General features: G+C 40.2%; 1 protein-coding gene across 5 annotated transcripts in view; it reads right to left on the minus strand.

Moving 5' to 3' along the window:
• Positions 1-7,245: 7,245 nt before the first annotated feature.
• The window catches only part of LOC123506195 (alpha-(1,3)-fucosyltransferase C-like), a 23,083-nt gene continuing 4,227 nt past the window's right edge, over positions 7,246-26,101 (minus strand). Inside the window, exons 1-10 of one of the 5 annotated variants that reach the window (XM_045258114.1) lie at positions 24,650-24,797; positions 16,116-16,192; positions 13,796-13,896; positions 12,248-12,605; positions 11,544-11,716; positions 10,899-11,027; positions 10,378-10,500; positions 9,710-9,895; positions 8,093-8,251; positions 7,246-7,857 (exon numbers count right to left, since the gene is read on the minus strand). In XM_045258114.1, coding sequence (XP_045114049.1) covers positions 7,596-7,857; positions 8,093-8,251; positions 9,710-9,895; positions 10,378-10,500; positions 10,899-11,027; positions 11,544-11,716; positions 12,248-12,605; positions 13,796-13,896; positions 16,116-16,192; positions 24,650-24,782 — 1,701 coding nt within the window. In that variant the 5' untranslated portion in view covers positions 24,783-24,797 and the 3' untranslated portion in view covers positions 7,246-7,595. Of the gene's footprint in view, positions 7,858-8,092; positions 8,252-9,709; positions 9,896-10,377; positions 10,501-10,898; positions 11,028-11,543; positions 11,717-12,247; positions 12,606-13,795; positions 13,897-16,115; positions 16,193-23,524; positions 24,011-24,649; positions 24,798-26,101 lie in introns of those variants that run through there. The other 4 variants (XM_045258116.1, XM_045258117.1, XM_045258115.1 and 1 more) reach the window with 4 other exon arrangements.

The following is a 26,101-nucleotide window of genomic DNA, read 5'->3' on the forward strand; positions in this document are numbered from 1 at the left end:
TTTTATATTCCATAGTCAAAAGTTCCCTTAATGACTTAATTTTGGCTTGATGAGATGATAAAGATATGCATATGGAGGTGTACCATCGATGTTAGCGGTGTTACCTCCGTGCCCCCAGCAATCAACCTTCCACTGGCAGCCTGCGGGGTCAAATACTTTTTTCAAATATTTCCTTACGGTAATATTACGCTTCCATGGTATGTTTTTATGGTTTCTATAAATGTTTCGTTGTGTTTGAAGAGTTTTTCCCGCCTGTATTGGGTAAATATGTAGCGTTTACTGGTGTTTTATGGAGTATGTGAAAGGCTTTTTAACGGACAAAAATTTTTATTTCTCATATTGAGTTTTTTAATTTGAAGCTGTAAGTGAGCCTTTTTAGTATCAATGAATCGTTTATGCTCTTTTAAGTGTGAAATCAATCTATTGAGAGATTATGTGGACTTTGAAATGGTGTTTGGTGCTGTTGAAGAAAAGTCTTATTTTTCTTTATTTTATTTGCTCACGTTTCTGCTTCTCGGTCTAACTCGCTGTAGAATGCCTTAAAAGATAGCTCAGACTTCGTGAAATGTGGTAAAATACTCGTCAAGTGAAAATGGCTTGACTTTCCAGGACGTTTTAGGAAAGTTATTGTTGAAAATGTTTTATACTTTTAACGTAATTGATTTAGACATTTTTTTTTAAACTAGTTGAGCTGGAGATATTTTGATATTTTAATAATTAGTTTAAATATTTATCACGTCATAAAATGCCATGCATTCGGCCATGGCTTCGTTTTTTCTAAAAGTCATTTTTAAATAAAATTATTTACGTAATTTAGCCGAGTCACCCCCGTTCCCGTTTTCTCTGATGACCACAACCCAGGTGGTGAATCATCATAGCCCCAGGCTGGCACCTCTTTTTCCAACATCCCAGTTCGTCAATATTTCTACATTTTTCGTGTGTTTCTAGGTTCAGGTGTGTAGATATTGGTAGCAGGAGGATGAAAGGTGAAATAAAGGAGGATAAGGAGGAAGAAAGGAGAAAGGGAGGAGGAAGAGGAGGAGTAGCCAAGCCACAATACTTAAGTCACCCTCCATTTCCTCAATATTTTATCTAACATCTAGTGTTTTTGATGAGTTTCTAGGCTCAGGCGTGTAGATAAAAGTAATAGAAGGAAGACGAAGGAGAAACAATGGAGGAGGATGAAGAAGGAATGAGAAATAGAAGCGGAATAGGAGAAGGAGCCAAGGTGTAATATTTAGGTAAGTGTCCCTTTTAATTTTAACGTTCTTTATAATGCATAGTGTTGGTTTTGGGATATTTTTGGGGTGTTTCAAGTGTGTTCAGTAATGTTGCAGGGTGTTATGAGTATGTTTTTGGTGCATTATGTGTGTTTTCAGTGTGTTATAGGCCTTTTAGGTATATTTTACGTACCTTGAGTATGTGGATTGAGATGTGTTTCAGTATTTGCATGTTTTGACTGTGTTTTGGGAACATTTGTGGGGTTGTGTGTTTGAGTGTGTTTTTGGGTTAATTTTGATTGTTTTAAGATATGTGGGTGTGTGTTAGGAGTCTTTTGGATGTGTGTGGGGATGATTTGGTTAATATTGGGTATTTCTAGTGAGTTTTAGGTGTGTTTGGGAGCATTTTGAGTGTGGTAGGGGATGGTATTGAGTGTTGTAAGTGGTTTGAGTGTGTGGGGGCGATTTTGGTTATGTTGGGCGTTTCTAGTGAGTTTTAGGTGTGTCTTGGTGCATTTTGAGTCGTTGCATTGTGTTTTGAGTGTGTTTTATGTTAATCCCGAGTGTTTTAAATGGTTTGGGTGTGTGTGGGGGTGATATTAGTGTTTCTAGAGAGTGCTGGGTGTGTTTTGGTGCTTTTCGAGGTGCTGCTTGGTTTTATGAGTGTGTTTTGGGTTAGTTTTGAGTGGTGTAAGTCGTTTGTGTGTATTTGGATGGTTCTGGGTATACTGGGTATTTCTAGTGAGTTTTAGGTGTATTTGGGGACATTTTGAGTGTGTTTTGGGTTAGTTTTGAGTGTTTTAAGTGGTTTGTTGTAACGTCATAGGGTATCTACCAATCAGAGTACAAAGAAATGATGGTGATATGGCATCACTAAATCGGTGCCTGCTATTGGCCAATGATCAATATGAACGAACTTTTTATATATTATTCGCGCAATTTCTTTGAATAATGGATCAAAGCTTGCCTGCAGTACACATGATTGTATTATACTCTACTTCGTTCATCTGTAGATACTGGCATTTGCAAGGACTCCTAAATAATATTAATGATAACATCCTAAGCTCAGGTGTTTAGACAGTGGTAGTAGGAAGTCTAAAAAAGGAGAAACGGAGGAGGAAGAGGAAGAAGTAAGGAAAAAAAAAAAGGGGTGGGTAAAAGCCACGATATTTAGCCTAGTGTCCCCTGCTAACCTTCCATTCTCTGTAATCTTTAGTGTTACAAGTGTTATTGGGTGTGTTAGGTTTGTTTAGTAGTCTTTTAATGTGTTTTGAGTGTTTTGGATACATATTTGAGTGCACTCTAATGTTTTTGCGTGCATCTTTGCTGTTTTGAATGTGTTTAGCAGTGTTGTTTGGTGTGTTGAGTGTGTTAAGGTGTATATTGATGCTGAGCGTTATTGTGTGCGTTTTGGGTCTTGATGACGTTCCTGTACAGAATTAGAAACCACCTTTTTCCACACCATAAGACACGTTGATCTCCACTAAGTTACAAAACAGCTAAAACTACATCTACATTCGTCAATATACTCGATGAAGCAGTTTTCTTTCTATATTTCTAACTAAAGTAATATCTATATTTGTCATTATTTTTTCATGGCAGCTGTCATTGGCTAAAACTGCCTTTGACATTCGTGTATCCTTAGTCGCCTTTTTCCTCTCCCTCCTTCATATTTCCCTTTGCCGTCCCTCTTTCCCACCCTCATACTTCTGTTTTTTCCTTGAGTTGACATGTCGCTTTAGCTACAAATAACTGTAGGAAGACTGCTTCATCAAACAGGGAGCCATAGGAGTACATGCACACTTACACACTTCTTATATACATACGTAGAAATAGCGGAAGTACAGAGTCAAGGAAGAGAGAATGCCAGAGGGCGAGATAAACGGGAATAATTTGAAGGACGAAGGAATGTCACAGGATAAGGAAATAAAGACGAACGAATGAGGGAAAAAAAATGAGAAACAGGATGATAATAGACAAACGAAAGAGAGGGAAAAGAGAAACTGGATAATAGTGACGAACGAAAGAAAAAAAAAGAGAAACTGGATAACAAACGAACGAGACGAGAAAAGAGAAACAAGGGTAATAGTATACGAACGAATTAGAGGAAAAAAAAAGATAAATTAGATGGTAGTGAACGAAGGAATGAGAGAAAAAGAGAAACTAGATGATAGTGACGAACGAAAGTGGAGAAAAGAGAAGCAGGGATAGTAATAAACGAACAAATGAGAGAAGAAAGAAACGGATAATTGTGGAGATAAACGAATGAGAGAAAAGAGAATAGGCTTTAAAAATCTAACTAGCTCTTTACAGGGGTGTGTTGCCAGTGGATTGACATTAGTGGGGAAGCCATGGGGTAAAAAGGAGTAATGGGAGAAGCTAGGGGCGTTGTGTCATGTAGGGGGATAGGTAATAGGTTGGTGAGATTTGTATTACGTCTGAGGTGAAAAGTGTAGGTCGGAAAGCTAGGACATTTATATAATGTGATATATTAATTGATAACATGCCAACTTTTCCAATATTTCCTGTGTATTACTAGTGTGTGTGTGTGTGTGTGTGTGTGTGTGTGGGGACCCTTACACACACACAGGGAGGAAAGGGAAATGGATGAAAAGGAGGAGGAAATCGTTGCCTTGCCTCTCTTAGTCATTTTGCGTAATATACATGCAAGGTTTTCAAGACGTGTGCGAGTGTTTCTAGACGTAAGTGTGTTAGGCGTGTACTGGTAGTGAGAGCAGGAGTGGGAGGAAGAAGGGAGACAAGTAAATGTTCTGAGGACTATATTTACTCTAATTTCCAGTGTTTTCTGATTTTTCAAGTGTGTAGGTAGAGTATTAGTAGCAGTGGCGGATCCAGGATGGCTGAAGGGCTGAAGCAAGCCCCCAAAATTTTTTGTCTACTATTACATAAAAGAAGCTCTGTATATAACTTAAAATGCCCTCAAGATTACTAAGGTTTAAAGAAGATTATCGGGGAACTTTCATTGGGAATCCGAACTGATAAGGTGATAGGATCTTCACCAATCCCAAGAAGTACAGAAATTCAGGTTAGCCCTCCCCAAATTTTGACACTGGAACCGCCACAGGCTTAGAGAAATTATTGAAATTTTCAAGGATGTTTTCGTGGTTTTAATAGAATGAGCATCACCGTATTAGAGGGACCACGGAAGACCCGCCACGGCCATGCATGTCAGTCAATCTTTGGCTCGTATTAAGAAACGCTAAACTCACTCACCATTTCCAAGACCACAGAGATACTAGCCGGTTTATTAATGATATGGAAACTGTCTAAGTCTGTCACTAGATCCATAAAAACCACCTTTAAAACTTGTGCCATTTCAGTGTAGCAGAGGTTGGTGCAGAAGTGTTGCAGAATAGGAATGAAGATGTAGAGCAGGAGAGGGATGTAGCCACGCGCGGATTAGATGATCATAATCCGAATGAAACTAAAGGATATTTAAAGAGTGTTTACCACAACATATTTTTATTTAACATAATTTCGCTTTTGTTTTTATTAATATTTTCTTTTCATTTTTCTTTTTCTTTCCTTTTACAACTAGTTAATTCCTGAAATACAAAGATAAAATTTAAGACTAGGCTACTTAAGTAAAATAGTTTGTATGTATGTGGCTCTTGTTGTACTGACTGGGATGCCGACCTGAAGAAGCCTGTAGACTTAAAGAAGTGCTTGTTCTCTCATAAAGACTATTTTCAGAGCCAACACTGATTATTGGCCGAGTCATACGTACCACCGCTAATTAGAAGCCACAGTTAGCAGGCGTGTCATGAAGACCACTCTTATAGGCCCAGGGCCGTTTCTAGCTATAGGCGGACAAGGCGATTGCCTAGGGCCCCCAAGCCACCAGGGGGGCCCCCTGGGTAGCTTGGAAAATTTGAATTTCCTAAGTCACCCAGGAGCTCCGACGAAAAATTGAAATCTAGGGCCCCCCCAAACATCATCTTGCCTAAGGCCCCCACAAAGCTAGAAACGGTCCTGTATAGGCCACACAGATTATTAGACGAGTTCTCATGCTAATATGTTTATTCTTTCCCTGTGGATGAGGCAATCACCTTGTTAAAGTGTTTATAATCTTAAGAAATACATAACCTAATAGAAAAAAAAGTAATAGTAATGTGAAAACATCCACTAGTCAATTGAAATTAGTCTTGATGAGACGCTGAAATCTTTCTGAATTTCGTTCTTTGGGCATTAACCTATCCAAGTCAAGAGAAAGATAGCTAACACTTCAGAATTATATAGGCTGTAACATAAGTGAGCGGCATTGGTGAGATGGATAGCTGGTATCTCACTGTTGGAAAAGAAAGTGAAGATATAAGAAGCATGTGTGGAGTGTGTAACTTAAAAGATAAGGCAAGAGAGGGAAGGTTGAGATATTTTGGACATGACTGTGCAGATTTTTTTTTTTTACGTAGGGAAGAGGGCCAGCCAAGGGCAAAAAAAAGAAAGTTAAAAAGGCCCACTTGAGCGCTGGCTCTCTGATAAGTGCAAAAAGTGCCAAAACCGTCAGCCAGAATTAGATGGATGAGGAACCAATGAAGAAGGCAATGCTAATATCAGTTACGGGGAGAAGGAATGTGGGTAGACAGAATAAGATGGAAAGACGTGCTGAAGTGTGACATGAATAAACTTAGACAACAAATAGAGGATACAATGAATAGAAACAGATGGAAAAAGTTGATTTGAGCGGCTGACCTTGCTACACAGTGGGAATAAGGTCCTATGAAGAAAATAAGTGTGCGGCATTCCAGGCTATTAAACAGGAGCATCACTAAGTCTTGTAACCTTGCATCCCGTGAACTATCTATGCATATTCACAAGCGTTCCAGCGTCTTATCCCAACAACTTTCAATAGACTAGTGGAAGCTGCACATGTTTTCAAGTCTTCATGATTCCAAGGATTTTGCATCTATGTGCTAATGTGCTTTCTTTGATGTCAGCGACCATAGAACGCTATAACCTCCCACCTTCTGCTTTTCTCTCTCTCTCTCTCTCTCTCTCTCTCTCTCTCTCTCTCTCTCTCTCTCTCTCTCTCTCTCTCTCTCTCTCTTTCAGCTGTCACTGTTTTCCCTTTAATCATTCCTTATAAACAGCTTTCCTCCACATCCCCAAGTTTTTGATGACCCTTTTGACCTTTCTTTAGGGACTGGCACCCCTCTTTTTTTTACCCTGTCTCTTGCACTTGGCCAATGCATATCAAATGAACAGCGTCCTCTGAAAATAATCTTCCTGAGAGAACAAGTATTTCAAAACATGGTCCCGGTTGTGTTTTTGATGTGTATTCTTGTCGACTGTCACTCCAACTACAGATTCTATCGCACACATCTCCGTTAACACAGTGAAATATTTACGCTCATACCACAAGAGTATTTTAACCACTTCAGTACGTCTTCATATTCATTCTGCTTACTATTTGGTGATTTTACACAGCTTCAGAAACTTATGTGGGGAATGAAATTAGTGAAGACTCTGGCAAATAATCTTCTGACCTCCATAGACACTTCCTAATGCGAATAAAAGCTTCTAATCATACTAAAAACTTGTGGTAAAAATGCGTCCCAGTACTGAAGGGGTTAAAACTATCATGCTGTTGTTGGTTTTAAGATCATATACTTAACAATGATACTGGTGCGTACTTAAGCAATACGTTGTCATTTGTGTAGAAAAGGTAGAAGTGCTCCATTAACTACTACTACTACTACTACTACTACTACTACTACTACTACTACTACTACTACTACTACTACTACTACTACTACTACTACTGCTACTGCTACTACTACTACTACTACTACTACTACTACTACTACTACTACTACTATTACTGCTGCTGCTACTACTACTACTACTACTACTACTACTACTACTACTGCTGCTGCTGCTGCTGCTGCTGCTGCTGCTACTACTACTACTACTACTACTACTACTACTACTACTACTACTACTACTACTACTACTACTACTACTACTACTACTACGTACTTGTGCTATTGCTATTTTTTTTCTTTTTCTTTTTTTTAAGTACATGAATATAGTACAATTTGTGACTGTACAGAATTGAGTCAAGCTCGTAATTCCCTGTTTTGTTATGTTTTTTTTCCCCAATTAATATCAAACATGTGTGTGTGTGTGTGTGTGTGTGTGTGTGTGTGTGTGTGTGTGTGTGTGTGTGTGTGTGTGTGTGTGTGTGTGTGTGTGTGTGTGTGTGTGTGTGTGTGTGTGTGTGTGTTGATCCATGAAGAAAAAAAAAGTACACAAATGGGCAAAATACAAATTGAATATATCCTAAGCGTTTGGTCTGACCACATCAAAACGAGTGACACGGATACCATACCAAGGTACAGTTGAACAGCCTCATTAAGACAACCTCTCAAGGATTACCATTATCATAATATAGATAAGAAGCTTCCTAGTATTCGTGGTGCTGGTTCGTGGAGCAGCATTAATAAAGTCATATATGTCTGGGCTATTTTTGCTCTTGCAGTGTGCGTCTTCAACATACCATTTGTAGATATCGTAGGTGTTGGTGGTGTTGTCGGTGTGCAGGCGCTCACACAGAGAACAGTACTCCTGCGAACTCAACGCCCACATGCTGAATTGCTTGTGAAACCTCTTCCACCTGCGGTGCACAATGCAGGTCAGTGCCCGTGAATGTAAGTCAATGTTAAAAAGCTTCGTATCTTTGGGTTGCATTTTCCTAAGTTTCCTCGTCTTACTATCGACAGCTTTTCAAGGGATACATTGGATGCTATTAGAATTTGTTTTCTATGTCACAAATGTTACCTAAATAAACCATGCACACATTATAAAGCAGATTCTGAATTGCAAAAAGAGAACAAGAAAACGTGTTTCACCTGAAATACTCATTGTAAGCGGTGTCATTGTGGTGGAGGTAGAGGAGGTAGGCGGCCAGTGCACTCACTGATGGGAAGCTGAGTGCGTCTATGTAGGAGTGAGGTGGCGCCATAACAGAGTAGTTCCCCAGACCAAACACCACGGGCACCACGTCCAGCCTGCGATGACACGGCGAGAGTTATATTCATGTTTGATAGGGAGGAAGGGTGCATTCTCAAAAGTAGATTGAACATTATTCATCTATTTCTTCAAACTCTTGAGGTTTACCAACATAATTTTTTTTTTTTTATGCAAGAGGGGAAAGTTGACCAAGAGCAACATAAAACTAAATAAATGGCCCACTAAGTTCCCAGTCCCCTTGCAGGTCAAAGAGAGTTTTAGCTTAACAAAGAAGGGATTAATATCTTGAAACCTCCCTCTTAATTGAAGACAATTCATGAATTTGAAATACAGAAATAGGTAGGGAGTTCCAGAGTTTACCAGATAAAGGTATGGATGATTGAGAAGACAGGTTAACTCTTGCATTAGTGAGTTAGTCAGAGTAGGGGTGAGAGGAAGAAGAAAGCCTTGTGCAGCGAGACTGCAGGAGGAGTGGAGGCATGTAGTTAGCAAGATTAGAAGAGCAGTTAGCATGAAAATATAGCGGTAAAAGATAGCAAGAGATGCAGCATTTCAGTGGTAAGAAAGAGGCTGAAGGCAGTCAGTCAGAGAAGAGGAGTTGATAAGACAAAAGTTTTTTTTTTATTCCATCTTATTTGATAAAACTGTATGAGTGAAACCCTCCTCCCCCATATATGCGAAGAATACTCCATGCATGGGCGATAAGGCCCTTGTATAGAGTTAGTTGAGGGATTAGAAAAACTGGAGAAGACTCCGTAAAACGCTCAACTTCATAGAATCTGTTTTAGCAAGAGGTGAGTTGTGAAGTTTCCAGTTTAGATTATGAGTAAAGGATATACTGAGGATATTCAGTGTAGAAGAGGAGGACAGTTGAGTGTCATTGAGGAAGAGGGGATAGTTGTCTGGAAAGTTGTGTCGAGTTAATAGATAGAGGAAATGAGTTTTTGAGGCATTGAACACTACTAAGTTTTCTCTGCCCCAATCAGAAATCTTAGAATGATCAAAAGTCAGGCGTTCTGTGGCGTCCCTGCCGGAACTGTTAACCTCCTGAAGGATTGAAAAGACGTCGGAAAGTGTAGGATGGTATCATCAACGTAGGAATAGATAGGGCAAGGAGTTTGGCTTAGAAGATTCTTGTTCTGTCCTCATGAAATTCACATTTAGAAGGTTGCAACCACATAACAATCTTGTAAAGACTAAGTGTTCTGCGCAAGCTTCATTCTCATAAGTCAGTTACATTCCCACAGCACTCTTAGTACCTTAGCTGTCAGAAATCAAGTAACCTTCATCATACTTAATTTGTTCTTGCATTTTGCCTCAGTCGTAAGTCCTGATCTGTTGTTTCTCCGCACAAAACCTGAGAGATGGTGACTCATAGCATATCAAAGAGGATTTGTATGTGGTGGAGAGCACTAGAAGTAGTGGAAGCAAAGTGTGGCATGTTGCACGACTATTAACACGACACTGGCTGTATATCAAAGCAAAGTTACTGATACCTTAAAATGTTGAAAAACTTCTCTGTGATGTAGTCGCGGCACAGCGAGTTCTCAAAAGAGAAATAGAATTTATAGGAGACATTGAGCATTTCATAACATTCTTTTGTGTGTTTTCTTGGGCACTCAAACGGTCCACAAGCTCCAAACACGTCCACTGGAATCCACTGCTGCAGCGTCCTGGTTAGTCTGCAGAAAGAAAAATGTCAAATTGTGAAGACAAAGAAAAATCGTTTGCTGTTGAAACATTTCTGTATACACTTAACAACTTTTGCACTATTAATTATTAAGCTTCCACAAATCAAACTGACTGATTAATCTCTCTTTATAATCCACGATTCCATAAAGCTTCGGAAGGGAGTGGTGTGCAGCGGTGGACATCCCAAAGAATGGATCACACGATGACCAAACAGAAACTTGCTATGACGGAAAAGAAAATGATTTCCAGTAGAAATAATTTCCAGAGAGAAGGCGAGAGAAAACGTAGTTCCAATAAGAGGGGATGCTAAATAACCAATTTACTGAAACGGAAGGGATGTAGCGGCTGATAAAAATCCACACGGGACTTTTACACACTGGGCTTGAGCGTCCCTACACTGTTCATGATCCGGCGACACTTTCCTGGCTAGTTCCTGCCTCGTACTCTAGTGGTCTTGCTGCGATCTACTTACGTGATCCTACCCGAGTCCGTTGTGCAATGGGAGACAAACCAGGCTGCGAGTTTAGTTTTCCCAGCAGCATAATTGCGGTCTGTGGGAGGCAGCGGATCACGGCGACGAAACACTTGGTTGTATCTGTCAAATACAAACAATCATTATTATGTTACCGCACAGCTAAGATAAAATGAAAATGTAGCTTGCAAACTCCTAGTCATTAGCCAAGCAACATGCCACACTCATCTCCATTGTGCTGCGTATCCCCCCATGTCTCACAACGCCTCTGCTAAATGTCAGATATTGTAAAAAGATCGTTACATGAAGGATTAAAGGACTTAAGGTTGTGCACTATAACAGATGTAATAGTCATTCCGTAATTGCAAGAACAGAATATTTGTTTTAATTAGTATTTTTATCCCCTTTCCCACGTGTGTGCCGGCATCCCCTCCCATTCCCTCTTTCTGAATAAAAAAAGACGGTTCACAGTATTGTGTTATCTTTTATCTCAAAGTACGTATATTTATCATTTTACTGACCGTAAAAGGAAATCTGAGTCCAGCCTATAGGTGAAGGTCCAGTTGAAGACCTTGTTGTATTCATGAAGGTCTCCGTAAAGGTACGCAGGTGACTCCATCAGCCACATCACGTAGCGGGTGTGCGGGGACCTGGCAACAAGTGCAGCACATTTACGCTCATTTACACATGCACATAGTACATACATTGCCGTCTATTTGAGACCAATAATAAAGTGATATATATATATATATATATATATATATATATATATATATATATATATATATATATATATATATATATATATATATATATATATATATATACACACACACACACACACACACACACACACACACACACATACATATTCAGGCCAAATTAGATGTTTTATTGAATAAAGACGCATTTAGGTCTGTGTGTATCGCGAATATGTGCCGAGGCCTAATTACCAATAGCACACACAGGTCTAATAACGTAAAACTGACAACTGTGAAGACCAAAAGTGCTGCCCCAAAGCGCCCCTTCTCCCTTAACCACGCCATTGCATCTCAACAAGATGATAAGAACTCGTACTACTTTGTAATGTCATTAGTTGATTGAACGGATACATTCACAGGTGTATGAGAAACCGCTAGCCTTACGCATCAGAGAATTGCCATCACCTGAACGGTGGCAAGGATCTGTCGCTGGACCTGAAGTGCCAAATCACCGCATCAATCTTCTCGAGTGGGTAGCGCGTCCTGTCCCCTGTGGTGGTGCACGTGTTGACGCGGCACCCGGCCGCCAGGAAGGGCTCGCGGCCGAAACCAAACCCAAAGTGCTTGTTGTAATAATCCTGGCAAACAAAGACGAGGATGCGGAATAGCTATTAGTCATTTCTTATAGTTGAGACGACGATATTGATGATGATAACGATGATGATAGCAGCAACAACAATAATAGTAATAATAATAACCACAATAATAATAACAATAATAATAATAATAATAATGATAATAATAACAGCATTAAAAACATTCTTATTTTTCGTATTACTTGTGTTATGACTGCAAAGTGTTTCTCATCAAATGTTAGTCATCATCATCACCATCACCATCATCATCATCATCATCATCATCATCACTATAACCCTAATCGTCATCATCATCACTATCCAAAGTTAGCTTGTAGAGAAATTAGTCGATGTGGATGAAAGTCGTGAAAGGTTCCATTACAGTCTGGGAAGTTCAGTTTGAAAGACAGTCTGTGCTGCTTTCCTCTGCTATTCAATCCTCATTAACTAGAGTATACTATAGATGCAAAAATTGTCACTCTTATCTCGTCTTTCTCTTAACCAATTGACACTATACTATAAACATTTGCTCACATCATTCCAGAACAGTATTTTCTTCAAGTGGGAGTCATCATCGTTGCGTTCACGTTTAGGCTCTTTGAACACACTAGAGGGCGGACCAGTAATATTTTCTAGGGTGAGGCTTGGATAAGGCAAGTTAGAGTCACCAGGCAATAGTGTTGTGCTGGTGCTGTGAAAGACGAGTGGGGAAGGAGTGGGTGACAACGTGGACAGTTTAGGAGCTAGGGTTATGGGTGGAGAGGAATTGGTGGGGGAAAGTCCGTGAGAACTGGGTGGGGCTTTGAGATGCTGTACAGTGGATGGTGACGGTGGCAGCCTGGTCGTGGCCGATATCTGTGCCACGAGGGGTAGGAGTGCAGTTTTTGGAAGCCTGTGAAGGAAGACAAAAGTTTAAAAGAAATTATAACATGCATTATTATTATTTTCTTCTTTTTGCGTTATAATGAAGTGACAAAAAGGTAGGCATGCTCAAAATCAGATTTGATAATGCTTGTGGCTGGTAGAATCTTGTTACACGTACTGTACATATCTATTATTTTTTTTCATCAACTGTATTCTTATTACCATACTGTAGTGGAAGTTACTGGAATTGTCAAGAGTGCTTTCATAATGTTACCTATGGAGGAGGAGTTGGAGAGAAACACAGGTGCTTCTCTTCGCATCAGCGAACCTACACCTCCCTACACCTGTGTTTCTCTTCACCTCCTCCTCCAACTTGTCTGAATGTCTGAACAATGTTACCTATGTATAATTCCACAAGGATTCTACACACCAATGGAAAAAAAAAACATAAAAAAACGTGATAACTGAACCAATCATTACTGTGCCCTTTGAGAATATTATCCAGAAAAAAGAACTAAGCATTTTTCAACATGAGCCTAGAATACTAAATAGGAGATACAGACCTTATGTACATTTTCTTTCAGAACCTTTTCCCTCAGATTCGGAGACAAAGCAGTGTGTGTGTGTGTGTGTGTGTGTGTGTGTGTGTGTGATTCACTGTTTGATCTGCTGCAGTCTCTGACGAGACAGCCAGACGTTACCCTACGGAACGAGCTCAGAGCTCATTATTTCCGATCTTCGGATAGGCCTGAGACCAGGCACACACCACACACCGGGACAACAAGGTCACAACTCCTCGATTTACATCCCGTACCTACTCACTGCTAGGTGAACAGGGGCTACACGTGAGAGGAGACACACCCAAATATCTCCACCCGGCCGGGGAATCGAACCCTGGTCCTCTGGCTTGTGAAGCCAGCGCTTTAACCACTGAGCTACCGGGTGTGTGTGTGTGTGTGTGTGTGTGTGAAACAGAGAGAGAGAGAGAGAGAGAGAGAGAGAGAGAGAGAGAGAGAGAGAGAGAGAGAGAGAGAGAGAGAATCATTACATATTTATTCCTCGAGTAGTCTTACAGTAGTTATATGGGAAGAAGAAAGAAGGTGCAAAATATTACTTGTGGAAGAAAGAGAACCCAGCTAGTGCATTCGTGTGCCAGTGTGATGACAGTCAAGTGTGTGTTAACATAAGAGGAATCACGCAGAACATGCGAATACTCACGGAGGAGGCAGGGGCAGCTGGGTGTAGTTGTAACTAATGCCCATAAGAAAGTAAACCACGCCGCTCACCACTGTCACGACCACCACCAGTGTCGCCAGTCTCTATGGGACAGCGAGCAATTTCAAGTCATTTCTTATCCTCGAGGCATAGTCTTCCTAAGGCTCGTATTCAGAAACGCTTTGCTCTCTCACCATGACTATTTCCCAAGGCACTGAGATAATTAGCGAGGTTTTCAAGAGTGTTTCTCCAGTTAATAGTGTAGAAATCTTGTCACCCTGCCTCTAGAACCATTAAAAACTCGTGTAAGCTTAGATAAAGCCTTTTGAAATAGTGGAGGAGAAGCACACAAGTGTTTGAGAATACGAGCTATCTTGCAATGACACCCAGACACTTCTCAACAACTGCTTTCCCCTCCCTCTCACTCTCCTCTCCTTCCATCCTTCATCTACTACACAGCGAGTCTTTAAATCACCTGGAAAGACCTACAACGTCCTCGAAATTATACTGAATATGGGAAATTGTTAGCGTAGCGCGGCAGGATGGGTGCTGGGTGTCAGACTGGTTTGTAAGGACTCGGTGGAGTTTTACGTAGGTACTCGTAGGTCGAAACTTCAAGCATGCTGTGTAGTTTAGTGTGGTGTGATGTGATGTTGTGTAGTGGAGTGCGGTGGTGTTGTATTTAACAAGTTTAATTGTGTGGATGGGTGTAAGCGGGAATCAAAGAGAGAGAGAGAGAGAGAGAGAGAGAGAGAGAGAGAGAGAGAGAGAGAGAGAGAGAGAGAGAGAGAGAGAGAGAGAGAGAGAGAGAGAGAGAGAGAGAGAGTGTGTGTGTGTGTGTGTGTGTGTGTGTGTGTGTGTGTGTGTGTTATGAAATTTTTATCTGTGTGTGTGTGTGTGTGTGTGTGTGTGTGTGTGTGTGTGTGTGTGTGTGTGTGTGTGTGTGTGTGTGTGTGTGTGTGTGTGTGTGTGTGTGTGTGTGTGTGTGTGTGTGTGTGTGTGTGTGTGTGTGTGTGTGTGTGTGTGTGTGTGTGTGTGTGTGTGTGTTTGCAAGCCAATCTGCACTTACAGATCATAACTTCATCAACGTATTTATTTGTTTATGTGTTTATTTGTTTGTGATTCTCTGTGTGGAAGGGTTTGCAAAAAGAGGTGTGGAGTAATTATGAGAGAGAGAGAGAGAGAGAGAGAGAGAGAGAGAGAGAGAGAGAGAGAGAGAGAGAGAGAGAGAGAGAGAGAAAGGAGAGGACGGCCGCGCGGCGACATGTAGTCATGTAGTTTCGAGTTGTAATGCAGTCCTCAAATCATTGACGTATATAATGAATAAGTAGCAGTGGGCCTTTTTCCATTTTTGTTGCCTTTGACGAGTTACCCATCCTGCATAAAAAAAAAAAGATCAATAATAGGATTTTGGTAAATGCATTTGTTGTTTAAGTTTGATATTGAGTAGTGTTGCGTCCCATTGTGTGTGCCTTTTCTCAGTGAATTTAAGCTGAATGTGACGCTGACATGAATGTGTGTTTTTTCTAACTTAATATTGAGGGATAAATTTGAAGCGGTGGGACGTCATGTGTGTTTCTTTATTGAGTGGTGATTGCGTGAGTCTATATAGAGCAGATAGACATTAGACATGTTTTCTTTTGCGAAAAACAAAGAAATATTGATGATTGAAATTACACCTTGTCTATTTTGTAAACGAATATTCATAGAAGATTGATATATTGCAATTATTATCACTGGGAAGGAAAAGTAAATTGTGTAACCGTTGTTAGTTTGCTGGCGACATATCAGTTATGTTTTGTTTTAATGTGTTTCATTAGATAAATATAAAATATATAGTATTTATATCTAGTAGCTGGAGGAATTGTGCAACATGTCGAGTGTGAGTGTCTGTGCCTGTGGGAAAGCCAAGAAACATAAGTATTCTATGTACTGCATCCTAACAAGACGATGCAACTTTGTACGTACATAAGAAAAAAAAAACATTAACCGTGTATTTTGAAGGCAAAGCTTTGCGCTACATTTCGTCCTTATCTTACGTTGGAGGGTCATCCACAGGGTCACGTGATCACGACGGAGTGAAACAATAAGACCTTGAATCTCGCCCCAAACCTCAAACCTCGCCACGGAGCCCTCACCCTCCCTCACCTTCATACTGGCAGTTGGTGCTGTCTTGTGTGCACCGAAACACCACCGTGGCCAATAGTGATCACTGTGCTAAGGTTCACTACCTCCTTCATAATATTGCATGTTGTGTATATAATGAGAAGAAGAGCAGCATCCAAGATGTATGTGTACCACATAATTTTATATATATTATTACCTTTGCTGCCATTGCGTCTAGGTCGTGATTTTGACCGGCGCTGCTTCTAACACGGATAAAATTTCTCCACCTCATTGCTGCAAAATATAAGAAGAAAGCAATATAAGAATCTGAAAGATGTGATTAAGATTACACAAAGTGAAATAGATCGTAACATGTGGCATTTGAAATGTGACGAGTCATGCACAAAGATGAACACGATGCAAAGATGGTAATCCACCAAGAAGGTAAACAGGAAAAGCCGTCAAGTGTGGGATCAAGAGCAATGCTTTTCTTGCATTCTTTTCAAGTGTACGTGCGTGCGTGCGTGCGTAATACAGCCGGGTGTTGAGGATCATGCCAGCATGATTTAACACTTATGATAGCTCCACGTCATGATGAATGTAAAACTGTGACCTTTCACACGCCGCACACCATACCGTCGCGCCCGCCGGGGAAAGACTAACTACTCCCTCGTCGGCAGTGCTTCCATGAGTTGATGAAATCTTACCCTACATTTTTGTCGATTTTACCCTAGATTCGAGTGTTTTACCCTAGATTGTCGAAGTAAAAAGTGTCACTTATTCGCAGGTAACATCGTTAAATGGGAGAGATTGTAGGCACCAATCGAGAAGTTAGCAACACCCTCCTTCTCCACCTCCTCTCAAATAACCACCAATACCACCACAGTGGAACAGTGTAACATCATCACCCTCATCACCAACATTATCATCATCAACATCACTGGCATCATCATCAACGTCCTCATTATCATCCTCATCACCCAGCACACTGTCACCAACCGACATGTCAACACCCACCCGACATGCCACACATACGAAGCTCGCCTCATCAGCACACACGCCACATACCACACAACTCCAGACGACAACACACACAGCTGCATGACCCTCGTCATAACAATATATATAAAACAAATTACCTTATAGAATGGAAATGAAGTTATTCCTTATGATTATGGGAAGAGGCCACCTTCACGTAGATTCCAGCTGGTATACAGTTTTAAAATAGCACTACATCCACTACTGCGGCTGTTCTGTGTGGACTCGTCCTCGCAACTTGCGAGGAAGGGATGATACAAGTCACGGGGATGATTGTGTACATGAATCGAACATGAAAGAAAACCAGCCTGCCACCAGACTGGCTCCATTCCAAGCACACCTATCCATAGGACGGCAGATTACCCTAAAATTACCCTAATTTATGCATTACCCTAAACACTACCCTAAGAAGGGTCCAATTACCCTAGTTTAGGGTATTTTACCCTAAAATGGAAGCCCTGCTCGTCGGTGAAGTATCACCTTACCAATTACCATCGCGAGTGCCGTGAATCCAGAGATCCTCATATTATAACAGGGTATACCGAGATACGCGTAGGACCAGCAGCCAAGCATGAACCATGGTACCGGTGTCACATGCCAAAGTGTGGCCCGTGACAAAGTGTTTAGTTGCGTCTTTTGCGCATGCGCGGCCCGGGAGCGAACGACAGACACTATATATTATGTCATGCCTATAGCTATGACAATGTGACAAGTGATATTGTGTGAATTTAAACAATTCGATTTTTTTTTTTTAATATCACAGTAGCCATTGGCTTTCAGCATGTATCGGTGGAAAGACTAGTGCCTCACTATGGTAGAAAAAGAACCAAAGAGCAGAAATATCACTATTTGTTTGATATGGGTGGCCTAAAATATGCTGTGACTGAAAACAGTGTTAATATAGCTCATTTTTCAATGATACACTAAACATGGGCCTTGAAATGTATGTCATACCTTCTCCAAAATCCCGTTGGATGTTTCCATGCCATACTTTGTCACAGCAGGCCGCGGCGTCGTCTACTCCCGGATCGCGCATGCGCAGAAGACGCATCTAAATACTTTGTCACAGTCACACTATATCACGGGACACCGCCGGTGTCCCGTGATATAGTGATATAGTGATATATAAGTTATATACAGAACTGAAGTTAAAAAGGTCAAAGTGTTCAGGAATAATATGCAATATTCTTGCGCCTCATTTCACAGAAAATTTGAAAACTGATATTGGTGATAGAAAATTCAGTTTAATCATCGATGAAAGCAACGATGTTTCCGTCTCAAAGATGCTTGGAATTGTGATTAGATACTACTCAAATGCAATGAAATGTATTGTGGTTACCTTTTTGGATTTAGTGGAACTGCGTGAGTGCAATGCCGAAGCAATTTGTGAGGCAGTGAAAAAAAGCAATACGAGATAATGGATTAGACCTGCAGAATTTACTCGCACTTGGAACTGACAATGCGTCAGTAATGACTGGGATTAACAGCGGAGTGTTCGCTAGGTTGAAAGCTGAAGTCCCACACCTACAACTAATCAGATGTGTGTGTCACTCCCTACAGCTTGCTGTGTCACATGCTGCACGCGAGAAAATGCCGCGGCATTTTGAATTCATGATCAAGGAGATATACAACTGGTTCTGTCATTCTTCTGTCCGTCAGATCAAATACAAAGAATTGTATGAAACTATTAATGACGGTGTACCACCTTTGAAACTGATACAATTAAGTCAGACCCGCTGGTTATCTATTGAACGTGCTGTAGCGAGAATTCTACAGCAGTGGCTTGAACTGAAGACCCACTTCCAGGTAGCAAAGTTACAAGAGAGATGTTACACAGCGGAACTTTTGCATTCCATGTTAGATGATGAACAAAATCATGCTCTTCTGTTATTTCTTAAGCCATTGCTTGCAGAGGTTCAAGCTGTAAACTTGTCCTTTGAAGCAGAAACGCAGGACCCAACAAAACTGTTGAAGGATTTAGTGTTACTGATTGATTCGTTGGGGTCTAAGATACTAACCCCAGGAAAAAAATATGTGACTGCAAGATTATTGAAGAACATTTGGATCCCAGGCCATACTTGGGCTTTGAATTTGAAAAGAAAATGGAACAATGCAAATTTTCCCCGCAACTTGAGCGCAATGTACGAGAGAGGTGCATAAACTTTGTTGTTGAACTTATAAAACAGCTTAGTCAGCGGTTACCTGACAACATTCGTGTACTACAGTCTATTTCTCTGCTGAGTGCTGACGAATGCTTGAAGCCCATTAAATCACATATAGTTGATTTGGCACACTTATTTACAGAAGATGCCAGCACTATTACTAAGATTGATTTCCAGTGGAAAAAACTGCATCACGTATTGTGGACAGAAACATCTAACACCATAAAATTGTGGTCAGAAGTGGCCAACTACAGAGATGCAGCAGGTGAAAACCTTTACCAGGATCTGGCTGAAATTGCATTGGCTGCCTTATCTCTGCCGCATTCCAACGCAGATGTATAGCGAATATTTAGTAATATGAATTTTGTGAAATCAAAATTGCGCAACAAAATGAAACTATCTACACTAAAGGCAATTCTTGCAATAAAATACGGACTAAAAAGACAGAAATGCTTACGGTCCGGATGGAGTCCCTCCTGTTGTTCTCAAAAACTGTGCTTCCGAACTCGCTCACTGCCTGGTCAAACTCTTTCATCTGTGTCTCTCTACTTCTATTTATCCTTCTTGCTGGAAGTTTGCTCACATTCAACCTGTCCCTAAAAAGGTGACCACTCCAATCCTTCTAACTACCGCCCTATAGCTTTGATTTCCTGCCTTTCTAAAGCCTTTGAGTCTATCCTTAATAGGAAGATAATGAGGCATCTATCAGCTCACAACCTTCTCTCTGATTGCCAGTATGGTTTCCGTAAAGGCAGATCTACTGGTGATCTTCTTACTTTCCTAACTGAATCTTGGTCATCCTCTTTTAGGGACTTCGGTGAAACCTTTGCTGTCGGCCTTGACATATCGAAAGCCTTCGATAGAGTCTGGCACAAATCTTTAATTTCTAAACTACCCTCCTACGGATTCTATCCTTCTCTCTGTACCTTCATCTCCAGTTTCCTTTCCGATCGTTCTATTGCTGCTGTAGTAGACGGTCACTGTTCTTCCCTAAAACTATCAACAGTGGTGTTCCACAGGGTTCTGTCCTATCACCCACTCTCTTTCTATTATTCATCAATGATCTCCTAAATCTGACTCAATGCCCTATCCACTCCTATGCTGATGATACCACCCTGCATTATTCAACAGCGTTCAACAGACGCCCAACCCAACAACAATTAAATGACTCAAGGCGAGATGCTATAGGACGCCTAACTTCTGATCTTTCACTTGTTTCTGATTGGGGCAGAGAAAACCTGGTTTTGTTCAATGCCTCAAAAACTCAATTTCTACAACTATCTACTCGACATAACCTTCCAGACAACTATCCTCTCTTCTTCAATAACACTCAACTTCCCTCTCCTCTACATTAAACACACTCGGTCTATCCTTCACTAAAAATCTAAACTGGAAATTTCACATCTCTACTCTTGCTAAATCAGCTTCCAAGAAGTTAGGTGTCCTATGGCGTCTTCGTCCATTTTCTCTCCCTCCCAGCTGCTTGCTCTGTACAAGGGCCTTATCCGCCCGTGTATGGAGTATGGCTCTCATGTCTGGGGGATCCACACACAGCTTTACTAAACAAGGTGGAATCTAAAGCTTTTCGTCTTATCAACTCTTCTCCTCTAACTGACTGTCTTGATTCTTTAAGTCACCGCCGCAATGTTGCATCTTTATCTGTCTTCTACCGCTGTTTTCATGCTGTCTGCTCTTCTGAACTTGCTAACTGCATGCCTTCCCCCTCCTGCGGCCTCGCTGCACAAGACTCTCTACTTCTTCTCATCCCTATTCTGTCCATCTTCCTAATGCAAGAGTTAACCAGTATCTTCACTCCTTCATTCCCTACACTGGTAAACTCTGGAACTCTCTACCTGTGTCTGTATTTCCACCTGCCTATGACTTAAACTCTTTCAAAAGAGGAGTGTCAAGACACACCTGTTGTGCAAATTATGAACTTCCAAGTGATGTTTTAAGAAAGATAGGGATTGTGGAGGCATACAACCAAGCACTTTACACAATTCCGGCTCTACATCTGCTCACACTGCTGACGACTACGAAGAGGACTGGGATGCAATCACTATGGAATTTTAAGTGGTAAGTGTGCATATTAAACAATCAGTTTTTAGTAATTTCTCAGAATACATTTTATTTAGCGTTATTTATGAAGTTATTATTTCCGTCAAATTACTAAAGTGACGTGGGGGGGATTATAGTTAGCTACTTTCCATGGAGGTTTAGCGACATTTTAGCTACTTTTAAGTACAAATCTAGCGACATTTGAAAATCCGAGTTGGCAACCCTGGACACCGGAAATAAAGTTGCAGTGTGTGTGAGTATAAAAGATATCGGATGTCGAATTCTAGACATCCGCGGATGCGGATGTATATGCAGATGTCATTTTGCGGATGCAAATGTGGATGCGGATACCAGTCTCTGCTAAAATGCGGATGGAAATGCGGATGCTGATATCAAAATATGACATCCTCGCGGCTGCGGATGCGGATGCGGATGTTTTTACGTCAAACGCTCTGACCAAGAGGACAAAAAAAGTCTGCTTCAGTGTCAGATCATGCAGACACAGCAGGAGAAGTAACAAATAAAGACAAGGTGGGAGAGCCAAAATACTGCCAAATGAGTTCGAATGGCGTCATAACAGTTGGTACTTCTCTTTTTGAAAGTATTTAATTCATCCATTTAATTCATCCATGACAAACATTTCTGCTATGCATTTATCCAGTTTATTTGCCTTAGGGTTAAAAGCATCCCATAATTTTGCACTCTGAAAATACTCAGCAACATTCCTTTGCTTAGCATTTGTCTTTGCTTTTTGCAAAGGTGTTTTTTCTATATTCATTTTTCTTCCAACTTCTTTCTCTCTTTTGCCATTAACTCTTTAAATTGTTCTTTATGCACTGATGTCAAGTGGTTTTTCAAAGATGTAGTTCCACGTCCCTTTCGTGAATAATCTTTCTTGCACAACAGACACTGTGCGAGGTCACTTGACTTGCTCATGAAATATTTCCACACTTCACTGCTATGTGACGTCATTTTTCAACTGCTATAGCAGTCAGCAAACAGAGCAATAAGGCTTTGTAAACTTGATTATAATATCCTTTTAAACCCAACCACAGGCAAACTGTTTATCAGCGAGGAGCAAGCAAGGAAGAAGCAGTACTTCTTACTTCGAAGGCAAACTCTTACCAAACTGATGACCTGCCGATGTTCTATGTAGGACTTATGTTCAGAACGCCAGGTTACAACTTATGGATCAATATTGTAAATTTTCGAAATGCTTAGCAAATGTGAAAAGAAAATTACTGTATTATAATGCTTCATTGCATTAATTTCTAGTAAGAAATACATCGAAAAATCCTCTTTAACAGTAATAATAATAATGATAAAGCAAAAGCTAATATTACACTTCCTCTGTGAAAATGTTTTCATCGGCAACTTACTATATCAAGGGACACAGGTGACGACAGGAAAACTCATTCAAAAAGAAGAGCTCAGCGCTATCGGTTCATATTTTTCAATATTATTATTTGTATAATTATGGAAACATTCGCAATAAATGTATTTAAGGAAGAAGCACTGAATTTTATCATGTGAAGTGGGAATAAGGTCTATGACTCCAATGTACGGCATTACTCAGCCACACGACACGCGCATTACAATCTCTCTCTCTCTCTCTCTCTCTCTCTCTCTCTCTCTCTCTCTCTCTCTCTTCTTGCTATTCATTTACTATGTATTTGTACTTCATAGTCACTGTAAAATTCGCTCCCTCCTCCTGTCCTTCCCCTAAATTCTAGACACATTACGTTTGAAAGGAAATGAATACGTGATATTATTTGCTTTAGTTTTACTAGATAATTAATTTACTACTCGTAGACACACATCAATAAATTTACTCCACATTTCTAAGCTCTGTCTGAACTCTAACTCTGTAAGCACTAGGCAGTACTCTGCGAGTCTGTGACTGCGTGTCCATATATTACTTTATAATCTATAGGTTGTGCAATGCATAGAAAACATCCGTATCCACACATCCTCTGTTGAGTGCGGATGCGAATGCGGATGCGGATATATATTTCCCTATAAATGCGGATGCGGAGGCGGACGCGGATGTTCAGATTATCACAACTACGGATGCGGATGCGGATGTGAAAAATATGCGAATGTTCCGCTGATGCGGATGCGGATGCGGATATCCGATACACCTCTAGTGTGTATGTCAAATTGTGGTGATATACATATCCTTGTTCATCTCCCATTTGACTCCTTTATGTTCTACTTCTTTCGCCCTCCATACAACAGCGATAGATATTATGCCTTTACAATAATATTATTGCCTCAAATCATGTTTGGCTAAACCGAATGGAGGGCACAGATTCTGGTAACTTTGGGCAGGTGTGTCCATGGTGACTGTACACCGGCAAATACTTACCCAAGGAAGACTGAACACTCTTCCATGTGTTTTTCCCTTGTTGTGTGTAATCTAAGGACTTCTGCAGCTTACGCACATCACAGTAAAAAATGAAGCAACATTGCGCGGATGTTAGACAAAGCACGTAAGTCGGTAACCTGATCAAGCCGCTTTCGTAGGTAGCCTACGAGACAAGGGCTAGCACAAAGAGACTTTCGGAATTCAAATGATTCAAGTTATAGATTTATACGAATATTGTAAAGAAAAAAAATATATATATCGGTAATGCGTCCTCATTCTTGAAGATTGTTTCTTATTCTTGGACTGGTTTACAAACACTTGCGTAAGACAGTTAAATATATCGCGTTTGTAATTTTCTTAAAGAATAACTTGTTCAAAAAGTAAATAAACTCTTGTTATTCTGTTTTCTCCACGGCACATTTTCTTAACGTATATTACGAACATCCACACAGTCCTGCGGCACACAGCACACTGACTGCACTGCCATATATAGATTCGGGAAACGGAGGGGCCGGACGAACTATAACTGTGACGTAAACAGGATGATGCAGAATGGTAAACAGGAAATCACGAAACATTACTTATACTACCACATTTTAACGACATCCATTGTCTTCAGTAGCTGCCAGTAAAGGAGAAGGAGTATACGGCATCTTCTTGAACGTCATGCACATGCGCATACTGCATCCTTCATTAATAGATATTGGCGACTCGCGCTCACCTATAACCTTGACTACATTATTTTAAGTCTCATATGATATGCATGGTACGTACGTACGCCTTAAGAATAGTAATTCCGGGAGCGGGGAGACACACAAGTTGAGGCAAGGCCAATTTAATTTAATCTATTTGAGTTTAATGAAGTTAAACGGGAGATAGGGAGTTTAAATGTTGGTGTTCGTAACTTCTGGCCAGCCAGGAAACTCATGCTGCGTATATCCATTGCTCGCTTATGTCACTCACATGCAGCACAGATATAGCTTTTTGTAAAATGTTATATGCATGCTTCTTTGGTGTTTATTATAAAAGGAGTAGGTAGGCTACTCATCAGTGTGGTGCTTGAATGGCCGGGTCGTGTAGGAGTGTGCAGCTCAAAACACGGATAATATGTATACCTATACTTACACTGTGTAAATATAAAGGTGTCTTCATGAGCCTTGATGTAAGGGTTGTAGCACCACTCTTTCAAATATATATTATAGGCTAGTGATATAATGTAGACTACTTCTTTAGCAACACTCCCTGTGAATGCTGCCATGCAAGTGAGTGGCCCTAATGGTTTCTCTGTGCCTGAAACTATTGAACAGTTAGGAACGTAAGATGATAACAGTAAAAGAAAAATAAAACTGTAGTTTTGTAAAAACAATAAGAAAATTAATCAAAACACCAAATAATATGGAGTGACAAATTTTAGTCCTGTATTGGCAGCACACAGCAAAATAGATAATTATTTCCACTCCAGGCAGTTGCTCTTGCTTTCATCTTCACTTTCATCCTGCCACGCTTATCATCTCTCATTCTGTTCATTCTGTCCATGTGTATTTTTCGTATGCTTGCAAATATTTTTGAAATTGTTCATTACAAGTATTACCAAACTAAAAATTTCCACAAACAATTTTTTTTACGAGACTTGTTAAACAAATAACCTAATGATTCACTGTCATGTTGTAGCTCTGCTGGCTGTGACATAAAACTACATGGAAGCTTTACAAATGTGCTCCTGAATCTCGAACAAATTTAAAGGGCAAAATATGTATTTCTGTAAAAAAAATCCCACTTTAATTATTTGCAGATTTATTTTTTCATCCATATCCATAAGTAGGTATTATAAATAGGTTTCAGTCTAATATGTTGTATCTTGCAATGCTTCACATGAAACAAATAACGACAATTACACTATTCTGTGTACAATCATCATGATATATTGCGAAATTAAAATTATAGTGTAACTGATTTTATTAGAATAATACACACATTAAAACACAGTGAGAGGCCAGCTTAACATAAGTGTGTCTGAAAGAACCACATGCACGTGTCTAGGAAGCTGAGGAACTAATGTCCTATATAGGATCTAATGACTACTGCTGCACTACAACTTGTCAAACTTGTCCACCATAAACTGTAACAAGAATGATAATTCACCGTGTAACAAAGCTTTTGTCCTAGAGTTGAAACTGTTATTTCTTATTTGCTTATGTCTAGAAAACATGAAAAAAATACTTATATTCATTTCTAATTTTGCTTTTGTGTCCAGGATAATGACATTTTTTAAATTTACCCATTCTCATAGGGACAAAGTAGCAAGTTTGACTTGAACAAAGTAGATACAAAACGACATATAATGCAATAATAGCATTCATTTATTCTAGAATTACACCAGTGAGACAATAGACACATTAAAAATGAGTAGTTCTTCTGTCCCAAAGGCAAAGATAACAAGGGTACTTGGTAAAGCCGCTTTGGAGACCCATCAGGAAAGCCACCATTTTGAAGTCTCTTATAACCTCCCAACGGTACTCTTCATATTTCAAGGCATCTAACAACATCTTGCACTCTTGTATTCCTCTTTGAGCTGGA

This window comes from Portunus trituberculatus, chromosome 19 (assembly GCF_017591435.1).
Source record: "Portunus trituberculatus isolate SZX2019 chromosome 19, ASM1759143v1, whole genome shotgun sequence".
In the NCBI taxonomy this organism is placed as follows: Eukaryota; Metazoa; Arthropoda; class Malacostraca; order Decapoda; family Portunidae; genus Portunus; species Portunus trituberculatus.